Source organism: Dipodomys merriami, unplaced genomic scaffold (genome assembly GCF_024711535.1).
Source record: "Dipodomys merriami isolate MVZ:Mamm:240054 unplaced genomic scaffold, mDipMer1.0.p SCAF_345, whole genome shotgun sequence".
In the NCBI taxonomy this organism is placed as follows: domain Eukaryota; kingdom Metazoa; phylum Chordata; class Mammalia; order Rodentia; family Heteromyidae; genus Dipodomys; species Dipodomys merriami.
In genome coordinates, this window is record NW_027204993.1 from 853,891 (window position 1) to 869,922 (window position 16,032).

General features: G+C 51.4%; 1 protein-coding gene across 2 annotated transcripts; it reads left to right on the forward strand.

Annotated features, from left to right (window-relative positions):
• Window positions 1–243: 243 nt before the first annotated feature.
• Window positions 244–11,650, forward strand: LOC138803638 (microfibrillar-associated protein 5-like). Of its 2 annotated transcripts, XM_069987683.1 has the most exons (10): window positions 251–442; window positions 1,485–1,544; window positions 3,157–3,195; window positions 4,892–4,927; window positions 5,340–5,372; window positions 5,972–6,007; window positions 6,766–6,795; window positions 8,019–8,106; window positions 8,900–8,973; window positions 11,346–11,650. In XM_069987683.1, exons 2-10 carry the CDS (start codon window positions 1,487–1,489, stop codon window positions 11,456–11,458), a joined length of 507 nt encoding a protein of 168 aa, XP_069843784.1. In that variant the 5' UTR covers window positions 251–442; window positions 1,485–1,486; the 3' UTR covers window positions 11,459–11,650. The 2 variants fall into 2 exon arrangements, with proteins under 2 accessions (XP_069843785.1, XP_069843784.1); XM_069987684.1 differs by lacking the exon at window positions 5,972–6,007 and having other exon boundaries at window positions 244–442.
• Window positions 11,651–16,032: the final 4,382 nt, after the last annotated feature.

Sequence of the window (16,032 nt, forward strand, 5' to 3'; positions counted from 1 at the left end):
GAATGAGGGTGTGAGTGGTCCCATTTTTTTTCCTATCTCCATTTGCTTTCCAGCCTTGTTCTTTGCTTCTTGATTGGAGCTTTCTCTCTCCCTCTTTCTCTCCCTCTCTCTCTCTCTCTCCCTCTCTCTCTCTCTCCCTCCCTCTCTCCCTCCCTCTCTCCCTCCCTCTCTCCCTCTCTCTCTCTCCCTTTCTCTCTCTCTCTCTCTCTCTCTCTCTCTCTCACTGTCTCTCTCTCTCACTGTCTCTCTCTCCCTCTCTCTCTCTCCCTCCCTCCCTCTCCCTCTCTCTCTCCCTTTCTCTCTCTCTCTCTCTCTCTCTCTCTCCTCCCCCCTCTCTCTGGCTAGATCTCCAGTCCTTCCAGGGTGTGGTTCAGCCTCTCTTTTCTCCACACCAAGCAGCGGACGCCACAGTGAAGGACGCGCGCGCGTGCCCCGGTCCACAGTGAGTGGTTTGATTGTGATGCTGCACACGCGTGTGCATGTATGTGTGCGTGTGTGCTAGAGGGGTGGGGGGGTGATGGGCAATGTCCCTCAACTTCAGAGTTGAGCGGATCTCTCTGTGACCTGTGGGACTCAAAGGAGACATGATCAGACCTTGAAAGACACAGGAGGGCCGGGCGCCGGTGTTCACGCCTGCCATCCCAGCTACTCGGGAGGCTGAGGTCTGAGGATCGTGGTTCAAGGCCAGCCTGGGCAGTTAAGTCTGTGAGACTCTGATCTCCCAGGAACCACCAGAAAACCAGAAGTGGTGCTGTGGCTCAAGGGGTAGAGCACCAGCCTGGAGCTGAAGAGCTGAGGGACAGCGCCCAGGCCCCACAACCGACCAAAAGATAAAAAGACCCAGGAGGAAGAAGGAGGAAGAGGAAGAAGAGGAGGACGAGGAGGAGATATTAGAGATAAAAGGGGTCACAGGGCAGGGCCAGCTACGCGCTAGTTAGAATTCAGAGTGTGCTCCCAAATCGGGCTCGGTGGTGCCTGCCTGCAGCCCCCGCGAGTCAGGAGGTTCAAGAAGCAGCCTAAGACCACAGGCTCCCAAAGGAAAAACATTCCCTCTGCCAGGGGCTGTGGCTCAGGGCTGTCATCATCTCCCGGGGTCAGGAGGCTGGGATCGGAGGATCGAGGTTGGAGGCCGGGACGGGCAGGGAAGTCCAAGAGACTCTTCTCTGCAATGAGCCGTCAAAAAGCTACTCAGGCCCCGAGCTGAAGCCCCAGGACACTGTCTCTGTCTCTGTCTCTCACACACATACACACACTCACACACACACACACTCACAATCTGACTTGGCAGGAAAACAAATGAGAAATACGGGACTAGGTGACTCAGAAGAAAATCAAGGGCTGGAGTTTTAAGGCGAAGCTCCTGGGGGAAAGAGGGGCGGGGGCCATTGCCTGGGAATAAAACGCCTCCCCTCCCATCTACCCCCACCCCAGGGCTGCGGAGACCATACACTGAGCTCTAACCCTCTGTCTCCCTGCCCCGTTAGCGATGCCGTTCCTGACGCCCCAGACCATGCTGTGCCTTGCTGCTGTGATCATCTCCTCCGGTGAGTGCGTTCCTCCTGGGATCCTTTTTCTCTCCTGTATAGTACTTCAGCTCTAGGTGTGTTGGGAGTGGGGCCAGGGAGGGTATGGGCAAGGAGAGAAGATCAAGATCCAACAGAGGAAAAGCCAAGGGGAATTGGGGGGGGGGGGCGGGGGAAGGTTGGTGGCCCTTGCCTGCCATCCTAGCTATTCGGGAGGCTGAGGGTTTGGAGGATCTAGGTTGGAGGTTTCCAGCCTCAAGTGGAAAAGGCCATGAGACTTTTTAACTCTCAAACCAACCAGTAGACATAAAAAGCTGGAAGTGGTGCTGTGGCTCAAGTGGTAGAGCGCCAGCCTTGAGCAAAAGAAGCTCAGGGACAGCGCCCAGGCCCTGAGTTCAAGCCCCAGGACCGGCACCCCCCAAAAATATATACATATATATTTTCTAATTTAAAATTTAAAACTAAAGGTAGAAGAGGTTAATGGACATACATCGCTGCAAACAGAGGCCGCGTAATAGGAGACAGGACCAAATTTCAGTCCTGAAGGAACACGGTGGGAAAATAAACACAACCAACAAAGGCGTGCACAAGTGCACCCACAAGCATGCTCACGTGTGTGCAAGAAATACACGCCCACCCCACGCACGGAAAGCGAATCTCCGGATCGCATAGAGTCTACTAGAATGCTGGCCATAGAACCTTAAAGAATCCTGCTCTGTCTCTCTGTCTCTCTCTGTCTCTCTGTCTCTCTCTGTCTGTCTGTCTCTGACTCTAATTCTCTGTCAGTCTGTCTCTCTGATTCCCAGTCTTGTCTGTCTGTCTTTCTGCCATCATCTGTCTGTCTATCTAGCCATCTATGTCTATATCTGTGTCTCTGTGTGTGTCTTCCTCTCTTTTTGTGTCTGTCTCTCTGTCTCTCTCTAATTGTCTCTCTCTCTCTGACTCTCCCCAGTTTCATCTGTCTGTCTGTCTGTCCGTCTCTGCCATCTAGTTGCCTGTCTCTCTATAACCCTGTGTTTCTGTGTGTCTCTCTCTGTCTCTCTGACTCTATCCCAGTCTATCTATCCATCTATCTGTCTGTCTGTCTGTGTCTCTGTCTGTCTCGGTCTCTGTGTCTCTGTCTGTCTCTGTATCTCTGTCTATCTGTCTCTGTCTGTCTCTGCCTGTGTCTCTGTCTCTGTTTGTATCTCTGTCTTTGTCTGTCTGTCTCTGCCATCTATTTGCCTATCTCTATATGTCTGTGTCTCTCTGTTTCTCTGTCCCCCTCCCCGTCTCTCTCTTATGGATACAGAGAAGACTCGCTCTGCCTGGTCCCCTCTGTGGGTGGCCCCCATTTCTGGTGGGGGAGGGGAGAGGTGTCCCCCCTGTGCCCCCCTTCCCCCCCACCCCGGGCCTAAGCCCTGGCCTGAAGGTTTGTTTTTATCTCAAAGCTGGTGCTTTACCACTTGAGCCACAGCTCCACGTCTGACTTTGGGGTTGGGTCATTGGAGGTCAGAGTCTCACCGACGTTCCTGCCCGGGCCGGCCTCGAACTGCGATCCTCAGGCCTCAGCCTCCCGTCGCTGGGATGACAGGCGTGCGCACCGGCGCCCGGCCTGGGCCACTCATGTTCTTCTTTTTTTCCTTTGCTACAGACTGGATCACCCTGGGAAGGGTCGAGGGCCAGCGCGGAGGTGAGCGCGGGGTCTTCCCGCTGCGGTCTGAGCGTGGCACATGGGAGCAGGAAAAGAGAACACACACACGCACACGCACACGCACGCACACACGCACATGCACAATGGGGTTCTGAGCAGACCCTCCCCACACAGCCCCAGGCCCTGGGGTGTCCCCCGGCTGACGTCACCCCTGCCTGGCTGGCGTGGCTGCCCAGGAATGCGGCCGGGTCTCAGGAGGGAGGGCAGATCCCTCCTCCACCCTCCCCACCCGCCTGAAACCATTCCTGGATTTCGCCCAGGAGGCTGGGAGGGGGGACGTGGAGGCCTTGGTCGCCCAGCGGGCCCCGAGCTGGGAGCAGGGAATCCAGCCTGCGCCTGGGAGGCAGAGGGGGGAGGATCGAGGTTGGAGGCCAGTCGGGGCATCAAAGTTCTCGAGAAGGCCCAGGGACTGGTGGCTCGCGGCCGGTCGGCCCAGCTCCTCGGGAGGCTGAGCTCGGAGGATCGAGGTTGGAGGCCAGCCCCGCCGGCAGGGAAGTCCCACGAGACTCCTCATGTCCCATTCCCCAGCAAAAGGCAGGAAGGGAGAGGTGTGGATCGAGTGGTAGAAGAAAAAGTTAGCTACTACTTTGTGCATGGGTTGGGGAGGAGAGGACTTGAACTCAGGATCCTGTTTACTCTCAATGCTTGGCCTTGGACTCCAGAGCGGCCCGAAAACACCCCAGCCACGCCTCCGGGTCTCTGCCTTTTTACTGGGTCACTGGACATAGGAATCTTTGGGATTTGCTCTGTTTGTTCCATTGGAATTAAGAGGTAGAGAAGAACAGAACACGCCTACAAAATGCATGCAATGCTTCTTCCTTAACAACCACGGACGACTCCAGAGGTGCTTTAGAAATACACTGATTCCATCTGCAACTTGGAATCAGCTTTTAAAATAACAATCTCAACGACCACAGCAATGACAGTAATAGTAATGTCAAAGCAAACCGCGAGTGTGCTGCCCTCTCGTGGTCGCCCTGGGTCATGACGGGGAGTATTAAATGTTCTTAGCCAAGAAAGGCAATTTAACTGTGATTATGCCAGTCCCGGGCTCGAACTCCACCCTGAGCACTTTCTCGTAGCCTATTTCCCTCAAGGCTGGCGCTCTACCACTTGAGCCACACACTCCACTTCTGGCTTTTTGGTGGTTCATCGGAGATGAGTCTCTTGGAGCCGGGCATCAATAGCTCCCGCCTGGCATCCCAGCGACTCAGGAGGCTGAGATCTGAGGATCTCGGTTCAAAGCCACCCCGGGCAGGAAAAGTCCGTGAGACTCTGATCTCCAATAAACCACTCAGAAAACCAGAAGTGGCGCTGTGGCTCAAGGGGTAGAGCGCTCACCTGGAGCTGAAGAGCTCAGGGACAGCACCCAGGCCATGAGTTCAAGACCCACCACCAACCAAAAAAAAAAAAAAAAAGAGTCTCAGACTTTCCTGCCCAGGCTGGCCTTCAACCACGATCCTCCGATCTCAGCCTCCGGAGTCGCTGGGATGACAGGCGTACGTTGATTTAAATACTAAGACGTGGCTAGTGCAACAAGCGTGTGTGAATGATCGCAGACAGGCCAGGTAGCTCCTCAGCATCATTGTCTGCAGGGCTGTCCGGGCTCATGAGGGGGGGTGCAGGGGTGGGGTGAGGCGGTGAATACTGACCATGTGTTTTCTCATTCTTCCAGATGATATGAGCCAAGAAACGTTCACAGATGACCCGAGTAAGCTCCTGTTTCTCTGCTGTTGTTTCTTTGTTTAATGGCCTTTTAGAGGCTGGCTATCAGTAGAGATGGGGAAAGGGTGGGCAGTGAATTCCCACTGAGTCTATTCGTCCATCTTTGATGCATATACAGCTCGCCTTCTATTATCTTGATGCTGGGGCTTGAACTCAGGGCCTGGGCGCTGTCCCTCAGCTCTTCAGCTCAAGGCTGGCGCTCTACCACATGAGCCACAGCGCCACTTCTGGTTTTCTGGTAGTTCATTGGAGATCAGACTCATGGACTTTCCTGCCCGGGCTGGCTTTGAACCGTGATCCTCCGATCTCAGCCTCCTGCGTAGCTGGGATGGCAGGCAGGAGCCACGGTACCCGGCTTTCCCACCTGAATTTTCATTCCATATTTTGCCTCTTTGCAGATCTGTTCAGTGAACTTAATACAGATGAAACTGGTAGGTTTTCCAGAAACTTTGGTGTTTGGGCTTTTGGGGTTTTCTCTGTGTGTGTGTGTGTGTGTGTGTGTTTTCTCTGTGTGTGTGTGTGTGTGTGCCAGTACTGAGAACTGAACTCGGAATGTCATACTTTTCCTTGGCTTTTTAGCTCAAGGCTGGTGCTCTACCACTTGAGCCACACCCCCACTCCAGCTTTTTGCTGGTTCCTTGGAGATCAGAGTCTCACGGACTTTCCTGCCCTGGCTGGCTTTGAACTGAGATCCTCACGTCTCAGCCTCCTGAGTAGCTGGGATTTCAGGATCAGCCACCAGTAGTCTTGTCCTGACAAAGATGTCACCCCTAGTCCTACTTGGAATTCACATCCCTGCTCAGGAGCTGGGCGCTGTGGTGCACGCCTGTAATCCCAGCTACTCAGGAGGCTGAAATCGGAGGATCGTGGTTCAAAGCCAGCCCGGGGAAGGAAAGTTTTCAAGAGACATTTATCTCCTGAGAATCAAAGCCAAAACCAAACTAAGCTAGATGTGCAGTTGTGACTCAAGTGGTAGAGCATTAACCTTAAACACACACACATCCTCATGTTACCACTTTGTGCCTTTCAGTTCTGGCAGACATCCAACCTTCTATGGACGAGCTGGGTGAGTTTACATCTGAAATGCAGGGTGGCCAGCGGTTGCAATACCCGAAGTAGACAGGGTTACGGATGAGGGGCACCTTCCTCCAGTAGTTCAATGTGAATGGTGTGTACATGCACGCATGCGCACGCATGTGCATGCACACACACACACACACACACACACACACACATGCGCCAGTCCTGGGGCTGGAACTCAGGGCCTGGGCGCTGTCCTAGGCCAAAGTGGTGCTCTACCACTTAGTCCCAGCTCCGCTTCTGGCTTTTTGCTGGTTCATTGGAGATCAGAGTCTCACGGACTTTCCTGCCCGGGCTGGCTTTGAACCGCGATCCTCAGATCTCAGCCTCCTGAGTGGCTGGGATGGCAGGCGGGAGCCACTAGGCTCATGCCTGTTTGTTTTAGCTTTGATCACTAACACACACACACACACACACACACACACACACACACACACACACTCACGATACAACCAAGCCAGGCACCAGTGGCTCACATCTGTCATCATAGCTACTCAGGAGGCTGAGATCTGAGGATCGTGGTTCAAAGCCAGCCTGGGCAGGAAAGTCCATGAGACTCTGATCTCCAATGAACCACCAGAAAGCCAGAAGTGGCGCTGTGGCTCAAGTGGTAAAGCGCCAGCCTTGAGCAAAATGAAGCTCAGGGACAGCAGCCAGGTCCTGAGTTCAAGTCCCAGGACTGGCCAAATAATAATAACAATAATAATAACAGTAATAATAATAACAATAATTTCTCTCTTCCAGCCTCAACCAATGACCGAAACACCACAGCAGGTATGGCTACTTCCTCTGTATCTTCTCCTTAAGCTGTTTCCCATTTTTGTTTTTCTTTTTTTATATGCTGGTCCTGAGGCTTGAACTCAGGGCCTGGGTGCTGACCTGTAGCTTCTTTTGCTCCAAGCTAGTGCTCTACCACTTGAGCCATAGCTAGATTTTGGCTTTTTGGTGATTCACTGGAGATAAAGAGTCTCACAGACTTTCCTGCCTGGGCTGGCTTTGAGCTGTGATCGTCAGATCTCAGCCTCCTGAGTAGCTGGGATTACAGGCGTGTGCTACTGTCCACCTGGCTGGGTTCAGGCTGTTTGGATTGGGACTACAGGAATCCATACCAGCCTAGACCTCAGCATTAAAATCGCTTTCCCAGATGGGCGCTAAGGTTCAAAGCCAGCCCAGGCTGGGGGACTGTGGTCTCGAGTTCACCAAAAAGTCAGAGGTGGAGGCGTGGCTCAAGTGGTAGAGCACCAGCCTTGAGCAGAAAAGGCTAAGCAAGAAAATGGTGGACCTGAGTTCAAGCCTCAATTACACACACACACACACACACACACGTGCACACACACACACACACCTTTCCCAATCGTACCGGCGATTCTGACCTAGAATAGAGAAACGGAGACCTTTGTATTCTCTATCAGTGTGTCAATGCGATATTTCATATCAACACCCAGAGTCCTAGAAAGTCATTATTGGAGCGTCCTTGGAGATTAATGTCTCTATTTCTGCTTCTGGGTTGGAAAGCACCTAAATTTTACATGAGTCAGTTTCTCCGGCTCTGTATTTAGCAAGCAGAAAAACCATGTCCTGAAAAGACTACTCTGTGTTTTCAGGGTTTTATTGATGTGTGTGTGTGTGTGTGTGTGTGTGTTTGTGCATGTGTGCACCCATCCTGCGGCTTGAACTCAGGACCTGGGTGCTTTTTTGCTCACGGTCTGGTGCTCTACCACTTGAGCCACAATTCTGGCTTTTTGCCGACTCATTGGAGATTTACAAAACAAAGGTCTCACCAAACTTTGCAGCCTGGGCTGGCTTTGAACTGCGATCCTCAGATCTCAGCCTCTTGAGTCACTGGGATTACAGGCGTGAGCCACGGTGCCCAGCTTCTGTATATATAGATATAGATATACATATTTTTTCTATTCTATCCTCCCTCTCTTGCCCTGAAATCCTGTGTTCATTTCCTTCTCTCTGGGCCTCTCTGATTTTTGTGTTGGGCTCTCTAGAGTGCAGAGACGAGAAATTTGCTTGTACAAGACTCTACTCGGTCCATCGGCCAGTCAAGCAATGTGTCCACCAGGTTTGCTTTACCAGGTAAGCGATCCAAGACACACAAGGACCAAGGTAGTGTGTGTGTGTGTGTGTGTGTGTGTGTGTGTGTGTGTGTGTGTGTGTGTGTGTGTGTGTGTGTGTGTGTGTGTGTACACTAAGCTTTACCTAAGGGCCTGGGCACTGTCCCTGAGCTTTTGTGCTCAAGGCTAACTCTCTACCGTTTTTTACATCCAAGGCTAGCTCTCTACCGCTCAAAGCTAACTCTCTACCGCTTTAAGCCACTGTTCTACCTCTGGCTTTTTTTGTGGTTCATTGGAGATCAGAGTCTCACAGACTAGCCTGCCCAGGCTGGCTTTGAACCATGATCCTCAGATCTCAGCCTCCTGAGTAGCTGGGATGACAGGCGGGAGCCACCAGTGCCTGACTGCTATGCTCATGAGTCTGAAGCAACAGATTCAGCTCTTCAGGCAGAAAGTGCTGGAAAGTCGCAGCAGTGTGACTCTCCCTGGAATGCATAAATTGCCAGGAAGAGTCACCAGCCAGGCTCCAGTGGCTCACGCCTGTAACCCCAGCTGGTCACAAAGTTGAGATCTGAAGATAGTGGTTCGAAACCCACCCGGGGCAGAAAAGTCCATGAGGCTCTTATCTCCAATGAGCCGTGGGAAAAGATGGAAATGGCGCTGTGGCTCAAGCGGTAGAGCACCAGCCTTGAGCAGAAGAGCTCAGGCAGAGTGCCCAGATCCTGAGTTCAAGCCCCGCCACAAACAACAACAACAACAACAATGAAAGACTTTTTCCTGTCTCTGTCTTTGTGGTGACCTCGGGGTCTGGGCAGTCTGCGTCGCATGTACATCATCAACAACGAGATCTGCTCCCGCCTGGTGTGTAAAGAACACGAAGCGATGAAAGGTGAGTCGGTGTCCGGGATTAAAGGAGGGATGCATGGTCGGTTCCCACACAATGACATGGGATCCTGCCGTGAATGGCCCAGCAGCTTGGTTGGGAGCCTCTTGGCTCCCATTATCTCCTGCTACGAGTTACCCCAGACATCTCAGTAAATCAGCAATGCCCAGTTAATGTTGGGGTTCACAGGCCCCCCTCGATGCTGGGTTCCAGCCAGATCGGAGCTTCTCCTCTGCCCCAGCTTGGGCCTTTGAACAATCAACTGGGGAATGGTGGGGCGGGTGGGGTGTCCACACGAATCCAGAGTCCTCTACGTGTGGGGCTGTTTATAGCGCCACGAAGAACACGCGTGTGCACACACACGCACTCCCAGTCACTCGGAGACAGCAGAGAGGGCTCCTAGGGAATGAGCAGCAGCCGGGCGCCGGTGCTCACGCCTGGCGTCCCAGCTACTCAGGAGGCTGAGAGCTGAGGATCTAGGTCTGAGGCCCAGGCAGAGACATCTAAGAGATTCTCATCTCCCAGGAATCAGCAAAAAGCGGGAAGGGGAGGTGTGGCCCAAGTGGCAGAGCGTTGGCCTTGAGCCCAATGCCAAGCAAAACCGTGAGGTCCTAAGTTCAAGCCCCAGTGCTGGCACAAAAGCCAGCCAGACAGACAGACTGACTGACTGATAGATGATAGATTAATAGGTTGATGGAGATAGAGATGATCGATGCTTCACCGATGGATGATTGATACGAGATGGAGATGGAGACAGTTGATGGACAGAAATGCTAGATAGATAATAGATGACAAATACATTGATAAATTGATTGATAGATGATGGATAGATAATAGATAGATGATAAGTAGATTGACTGATAGATGGATAGATGAATCAATGATAGATAGATGGACAGATGATGAATTGACAGATGATGGATAGATGGAAAGAAAGAAAGAAAGAAAGGAAAAAAGAAAGAAAGAAAGAAAGATGATGAATGGATAGATCATGGATAGATGGATAGATAGATAGACAGACAGATACATAGACACAAAGATAGCTAGATAGGTAAATAGACAGATGGATGGTCAGATAGATGGATGGATGGATGGACAGATGGATGCATAGATCATAGATAGACAGATGAACAGATGGATGATAGATGATGCACAAATGCATGGAGAGATACATAGATGATGAATAGGTGATGGATAGATAGATGGATGGATAGACAGACATATAGATAGATGGACAGATGGATGGATGGATAGATGGACAGATGGATGGATGGATAGATGGACAGATGGATGGATTGATAGACGGACAGATGAATGGATAGGCAGATAGATGGATGGATAGATAGATTAGTGGAGCGATGGCTAGATGCTGGATGGAGATAGATGGATGGATGGATAGATGGACAGATGGATGGATGGATAGGTAGATAGATGATGGATGGATAAATAGATTAATGGATACATGGATAGACAGATGGATGGATGGATGGACAGATAGACATATAGATAGATGGACAGATGGATGGATGGCTAGATAGATGGATGGATAGATAGATTAATGGATAGATGGATAGATGGATGGATGGACAGACAGATAGATGGATGGATGGACAGACGATAGACAGATCAATAGATGGACAGATGGATGATGCATGGATTGATAGATGATTGAGGATGGGTGGATAGACAGACAGATGGATGGATGATAGACAGACAGACAGATGGACGGCTAGCCGCGGCTGGCTATCTGGACAGGACATGAAGATCGGGGTTCTGGGAACTGGGTGCCCTGTGGTCTCGGGCCGTGGTCGGTTATTCTAGGAACGGGGTGACTTGGGGTGCTGGGGCATGGGGCGCGGGCTCTTCTGACTCAGCTGGCCGCGCGGCTGCGGCTGAGTCAGAGCTGGAGTGAACCTCGCAGAAAGAACGGGGGGGGGGGCCACCTGCGAGGGGGAACTCTCTAGAAGCTTGGGGGATTTCACCACACTGAGCTGCCGGCCTCTGATCTCCAAGCGGACAGACCTGAAGACAGGGAGACAGAGAAGGAATGGGGGTGCAGCCAGGACACAGACCCAGGCCGCCCCCCCCATGCTAGGGACTTGAACTCGGGGCCTGGCCGCTGCCCCTGAGCGATTTCACGCAAGGCTGGCGCTCTACCACTTGAGCCACAGCGCCACGTCTGGCTTTTTGGTGGTTCGTGGGAGATCAGAGTCTCACGGCCTTTCCTGGCCCGGGCTGGCTTTGAACCACGATCCTGGCCCTGGGCCGGCCTCCAGCAGCGATCCTCAGACCCCAGCCTCCCGAGGGGCTGGGGTGACAGGCGGGAGCCGCCCGCCCAGCCGGAGCTGAGGCCCGTGGCCTCTGCTTCTCTCTTCCAGATGAGCTGTGCAGACAGATGGCCGGCCTCCCTCCCCGGCGCCTCCGCCGCTCCAACTACTTCCGTCTCCCTCCCTGTGAAGACGCGGACCTGCCCGGGGCCCGCGGCCTGTGATCGCCCCCGGGGAGCAAGGAGGGGAGAGCCCCCGGCCCAGCCCGCCCACAGACACCAGGCTGACCTAACCCCATCTCACACCCGTGCCCAGCCCCGCTGCTGCTTCTCTTGATCTGGACTCCTGCATGACTTCCCACTGCTTCCTCAATGGTCACAGAGTGGACGACACAATAAACCTGCGTCATCTTTTTATGGGGTCGTCTGCTGTCAGCTCCAGAGATGGGGCGCAAGGTCTCTCCCGCACCCCGAGGTTAGGAATTCTGCAGTTGGGCGCCGGTGTTCACGCCTGTCATCCCAGCTACTCGGGAGGCTGAGATCTGAGGATCGCGGTTCAAGGCCCGCCTGGCCAGGAAAGGCCGTGAGACTCTGATCTCGTGTGATCCACCAGAAAACCAGGCGTGGCGCTGTGGCTCAAGGGGTAGAGCGCCCGCCTTGAGCTGAAGAGCTGAGGGACAGCGCCCAGGCCCTGGGTTCAAGACCCACAATTCACACACACACACAGAGCAAAGAAAACAACAAAGCCCTTGTTTCCATTTCCTGGAGTTCCATTTCAGTCAATATCATTTTGTGTGTTGGGGTGCCAGTCCTGGGACTTGAACTCAGGGCCTGGGCAGCACTGTCCCTGAGCTTCTTTTGCTCAAGGCTGGCGCTCTACCACTTGAGCCACGCCTCCAGCCCAGCTTTTCGCTCATTATTTCACAGATGGCATCTCCAAAGACTTTATCCTGCGTCTGCTGGCTTTGAACCACAATCCTCAGATCTCAGCCTCCTGAGTGGCTGGGATGACAGGCGGGAGCCACCGTGCTTGGCTTTTTGTTTGTTTAACACCAGAGAACATGGTGCAAACCCCAGTCGATTTCCACTCTCCTTCCCCTGGGTCCTCTGATTACTTCAAGCAGCCTAAGTTGCTAGCCACAAGTTCCTCTCTGCTTTGTCTCTTGGCGAGTAAGTAGGTGTTCAACTAAACAGTGTGCAGCTGCCCGGAGTGCACACAGCATGGGAACTTCAAGGCTCCTCCTCCTCCCCCCCTTCCTCCTCCTCCTCCTTTTCTTCTTCTCTTTCTTCAGGCCTAGGGCTTGAACTTGAGGCCTGGGTGCTACCTCTTCATTAATTTTTCCCTCAAGGCTGGTGCTCAACCACTTGAGACAGGTCTCCAGCCTAGCTTTTTGCTGGTTCTGGTGGAGATGGAATCTCACAGACTCCTAGCATGCAGTTCTTGTTTTGGCTCTGCGAGGGCTGTGTTACGGGGAAGGAAGGATGAAACCTGCCAGAAGCAGATGGCAGATTAGGAAATGGAGCAATGGGCGGCGCCGGAAAACCTGGGAGACCCTTACCTCCAACGAACCGCCAAAAAGTTGGAAGTTGAGGTGTGGTTCAAGTGGTAGAGCACCAGCCTTGAGCACAAAAGCTCAGGGACCTGAGTTCAAGCCCCAGAGCTGGGCGCCGCCAGTGGCTCCCTCCTGTCATCCCAGCTGCTCAGGAGGCTGAGATCTGAGGATCCTGGTTCAAAGCCAGCCCGGGCAGGAAAGTCCTAGAGACTCTTATCTCCAATGAACCACGAAAAAACCAGAAGTGGAGGTGTGGCTCAAGTGGTAGAGCACCACCCTTGAGCTGAAGAGCTGAGGGACAGCGCCCAGGCCCTGAGTTCAAGCCCCACAACCGACCAAAGGAAAAAAGAAAAAGCCTCAGGACAAGAAAGAAAGAGACAGACAGACAGACAGAACAGACAGGCAGAGACACACAGAAACAAAATACATGGCCTTATATCTGTTCACATAATTCACAAAGGAAACACCAGAGAAAGTATGTTCTGAGTTTCTCCATGCTGGAGGAACTATTATTATTATTATTATTATTATTTCCTATTGTTTTTCTTTTCTATTATTTTTTATTATTTTTTCCACGAATTTTCCTTTTGTCGATTGTTTCTATGATTTTTCTAGTATTTTGGCGTTTCTATTTTCCCATTACTTTTGCTTTTCTATTCCGATTTTTTTTCTATTCTTTTTCCTTTATTATTTTTTCTATTCTTTTTCCTTTATTATTTTTTCTATTCTTTTTCCTTTGTTATTTTTTTTCTATTCTTTTTCCTGCTATTTTTTCCTCCTTTTTTCTATTGTTTTTCTACTATTTCCTTTACATTCTTTTTTTGCTATTATTTTTCTCTTTTGTATTCTTTTCTTTCTGAGTTTTTCTCTCATGTTCTCTTTTGTGTTTTTCTCTATTATTCGGTGGATTTTTTTTTCCTTTTTTCCCTGATTTCTTTTTTTTCCTATTATTTTCTTTTCTATTTTGATTTTTTTTCTTTTCTCTTAAAAAAAAAAAAAAAAAAAAAACCCCAAACCATCCAGCCATGAAGTATGAGCAGTTCTGGGCAGAAGGCAGGAGGTAAAAGCAAATATTGTGTATATAAATAGGCCGGGCGCTGGCGTCTGTGGCTCTCAAAGCGAGACTCGCTTCGCTTTCAAACCCTCACTGTGGTTTCTTGTTTTTTTGGTCGGTTTTCTTTTTCTTGTTTTTTTCAATGTCTGATCACTTCAGTTTATTGATTTCCCACGTTTTCTCTTTCTTTTCCTTATCTCTAGTACTTTTCTCTTTTCTCTCTGCCTTGATTTCTTGGTCATTTGAGTGTGTGTGTGTGTGTGTTGGTATCAGGACTTGAACTCAGGGCCTGGGTGCTGTCCCTGAGCTTTTTTTGTTCAAGGCTGGCGCTCTACCTGTTGAACCACAGCTCCACTTTTCAGCATGATTTTTCTGGCTACTTTGGAGATAAGAGTCTTATGAAGACTTCCCCTCCTGGACTGGCTTCCAACCTGGATCCTCAGACCTCAGCCTCCTGAGTGGCTGGGATTACAGGCGTGAGCCACTGGTGCCCGGCTTCACATGTCATTTAATCAGAAAACTGTCACTCGTGGGAGCAGACAACTGTTGTTTTATTTGTCTCCCCCCCTCTCTCCTTCTTTCTCCCTCCCTCCCTCCTTTTCTCTCTGTCTCTTTCCTCCCCCGTCTCTCTTTTTCTCCTAGATAGGGACTCACTGTGTTACTTGAAACCTCCCTGCCTCAGTTTCCCAAGTGCTGACACCCCTGGTATACCCCATCATACCTGGATCAACTTTTTTTTTTCCCCCTTGCAATCACTTGACTTCTCCATATGACAACCGCAGCAGACGATACTTCACGTGAGTCTTGCTTCTGTCTCCCGTGAGTCTGAGTGTAGAATCACCTGCTTGTTTTCGGCTCCTGCCAGGTAACTGCCTAGACATTCCTGTCTGCAAAGTGAGGGCCGTATTTCCTACCCCACGGGTATCAATGGGATCCTACAGCTTTGGGCTTCGGGAATAGTATACAGCCATGAAAAAGATTGTGAGTATTATTTGTTCACCTTTTGTATATGGACCAACTGAAATATGGGCCATGAGACAGAACTCACACTATGGTGGAGTCCGGGGTGCTGGTGGCTCCCACCTAGAATCCCAGCTCCTCAGGAGGCTGAGATCTGAGGATCGCAGTTCAAGGCCAGCCTGGGCAGGAAAGTCTGTGAGACTCTGATCTCCAATGAATCACTAGAAAACCAGGAGTGGTGCTGTGGCTCAAGGGGTAGAGCGCCAGCCTTGAGCAAGAAGAGCTCAGGGACAGCGCCCAGCCCTGAGTTCAAGCCCTACCACGGGCTAAAAAAAAAAAGTCAAGTAAGACCATAGGCAAGAAAACCTGTTTCTTGAGCTCTTTGTAAGATCTTTTTCTTTTCTTTCTTCCCTTCCTCCCTTCCTTCCTTCCTTTCTTTCTTTCTTTCTTTCTTTCTTTCTTTCTTTCTTTCTTTCTTATCTTTCTTTTCTTTCTTTTCTTTCTTTCTTTCTTTTGTGCCAGTCCCGGGGCTTGAACTCAGGGCCTAGGTGCTGATCCTTAGCTCTTTCACTCCAGGCTGGCGTTCTACCATTTGAGCCACAGCTCCATCCACTGGCAGCTTTTTGCTGCTTCACTGGGGATAAGAATCCCAGGGACTTCCCTGCCCGGGCTGGCCTCCCGCTCTCGGCCTTCTGAGTAGCTGGGATTACAGGCGTGCGCACCAGCACTGGGCCTTGGAGCTAAACACTTTTGTTCGACCCCAGTTAGGTCTCTCTCTGGAGCAAGGAGGCCGCGGCCTCTGCGGGGCAGAAGCTGAGTAATTCCTGTATGTTTGTCACTAGGGTCCCTCAACTGTTTTTAGACCCCCCGAGAAAATTCAGTAACCTGTTTGGCAGCTAAGTGAGAAAAACAAAAATCGGGGAATGGAGAAGTTGAAGCAATCCCAAAACCACACTTTCACCCACGCCGGCCCCTTATTTTTGGGGGGGGGGGGAGTTCTCTTAAAAACAACCAAGTATCAGGTTGAGCAATGGAATTGGGGGACCAAAAATAGAGGCCTGGGAGGAGCTGTGGAGGGGTTGGGCCCCCCGCCCCTGGGCACAGGGCCCAAAGGTCCTGGAGATTTCCCAGGGGGCTCTGGGCCTCCGCCCGCCTCACCCCACCACCCTGCCCTGGCCACAACAAAACCTCACCTGGCCTTCTCAGGATGAATATTCAGGAGTAAAATCCAG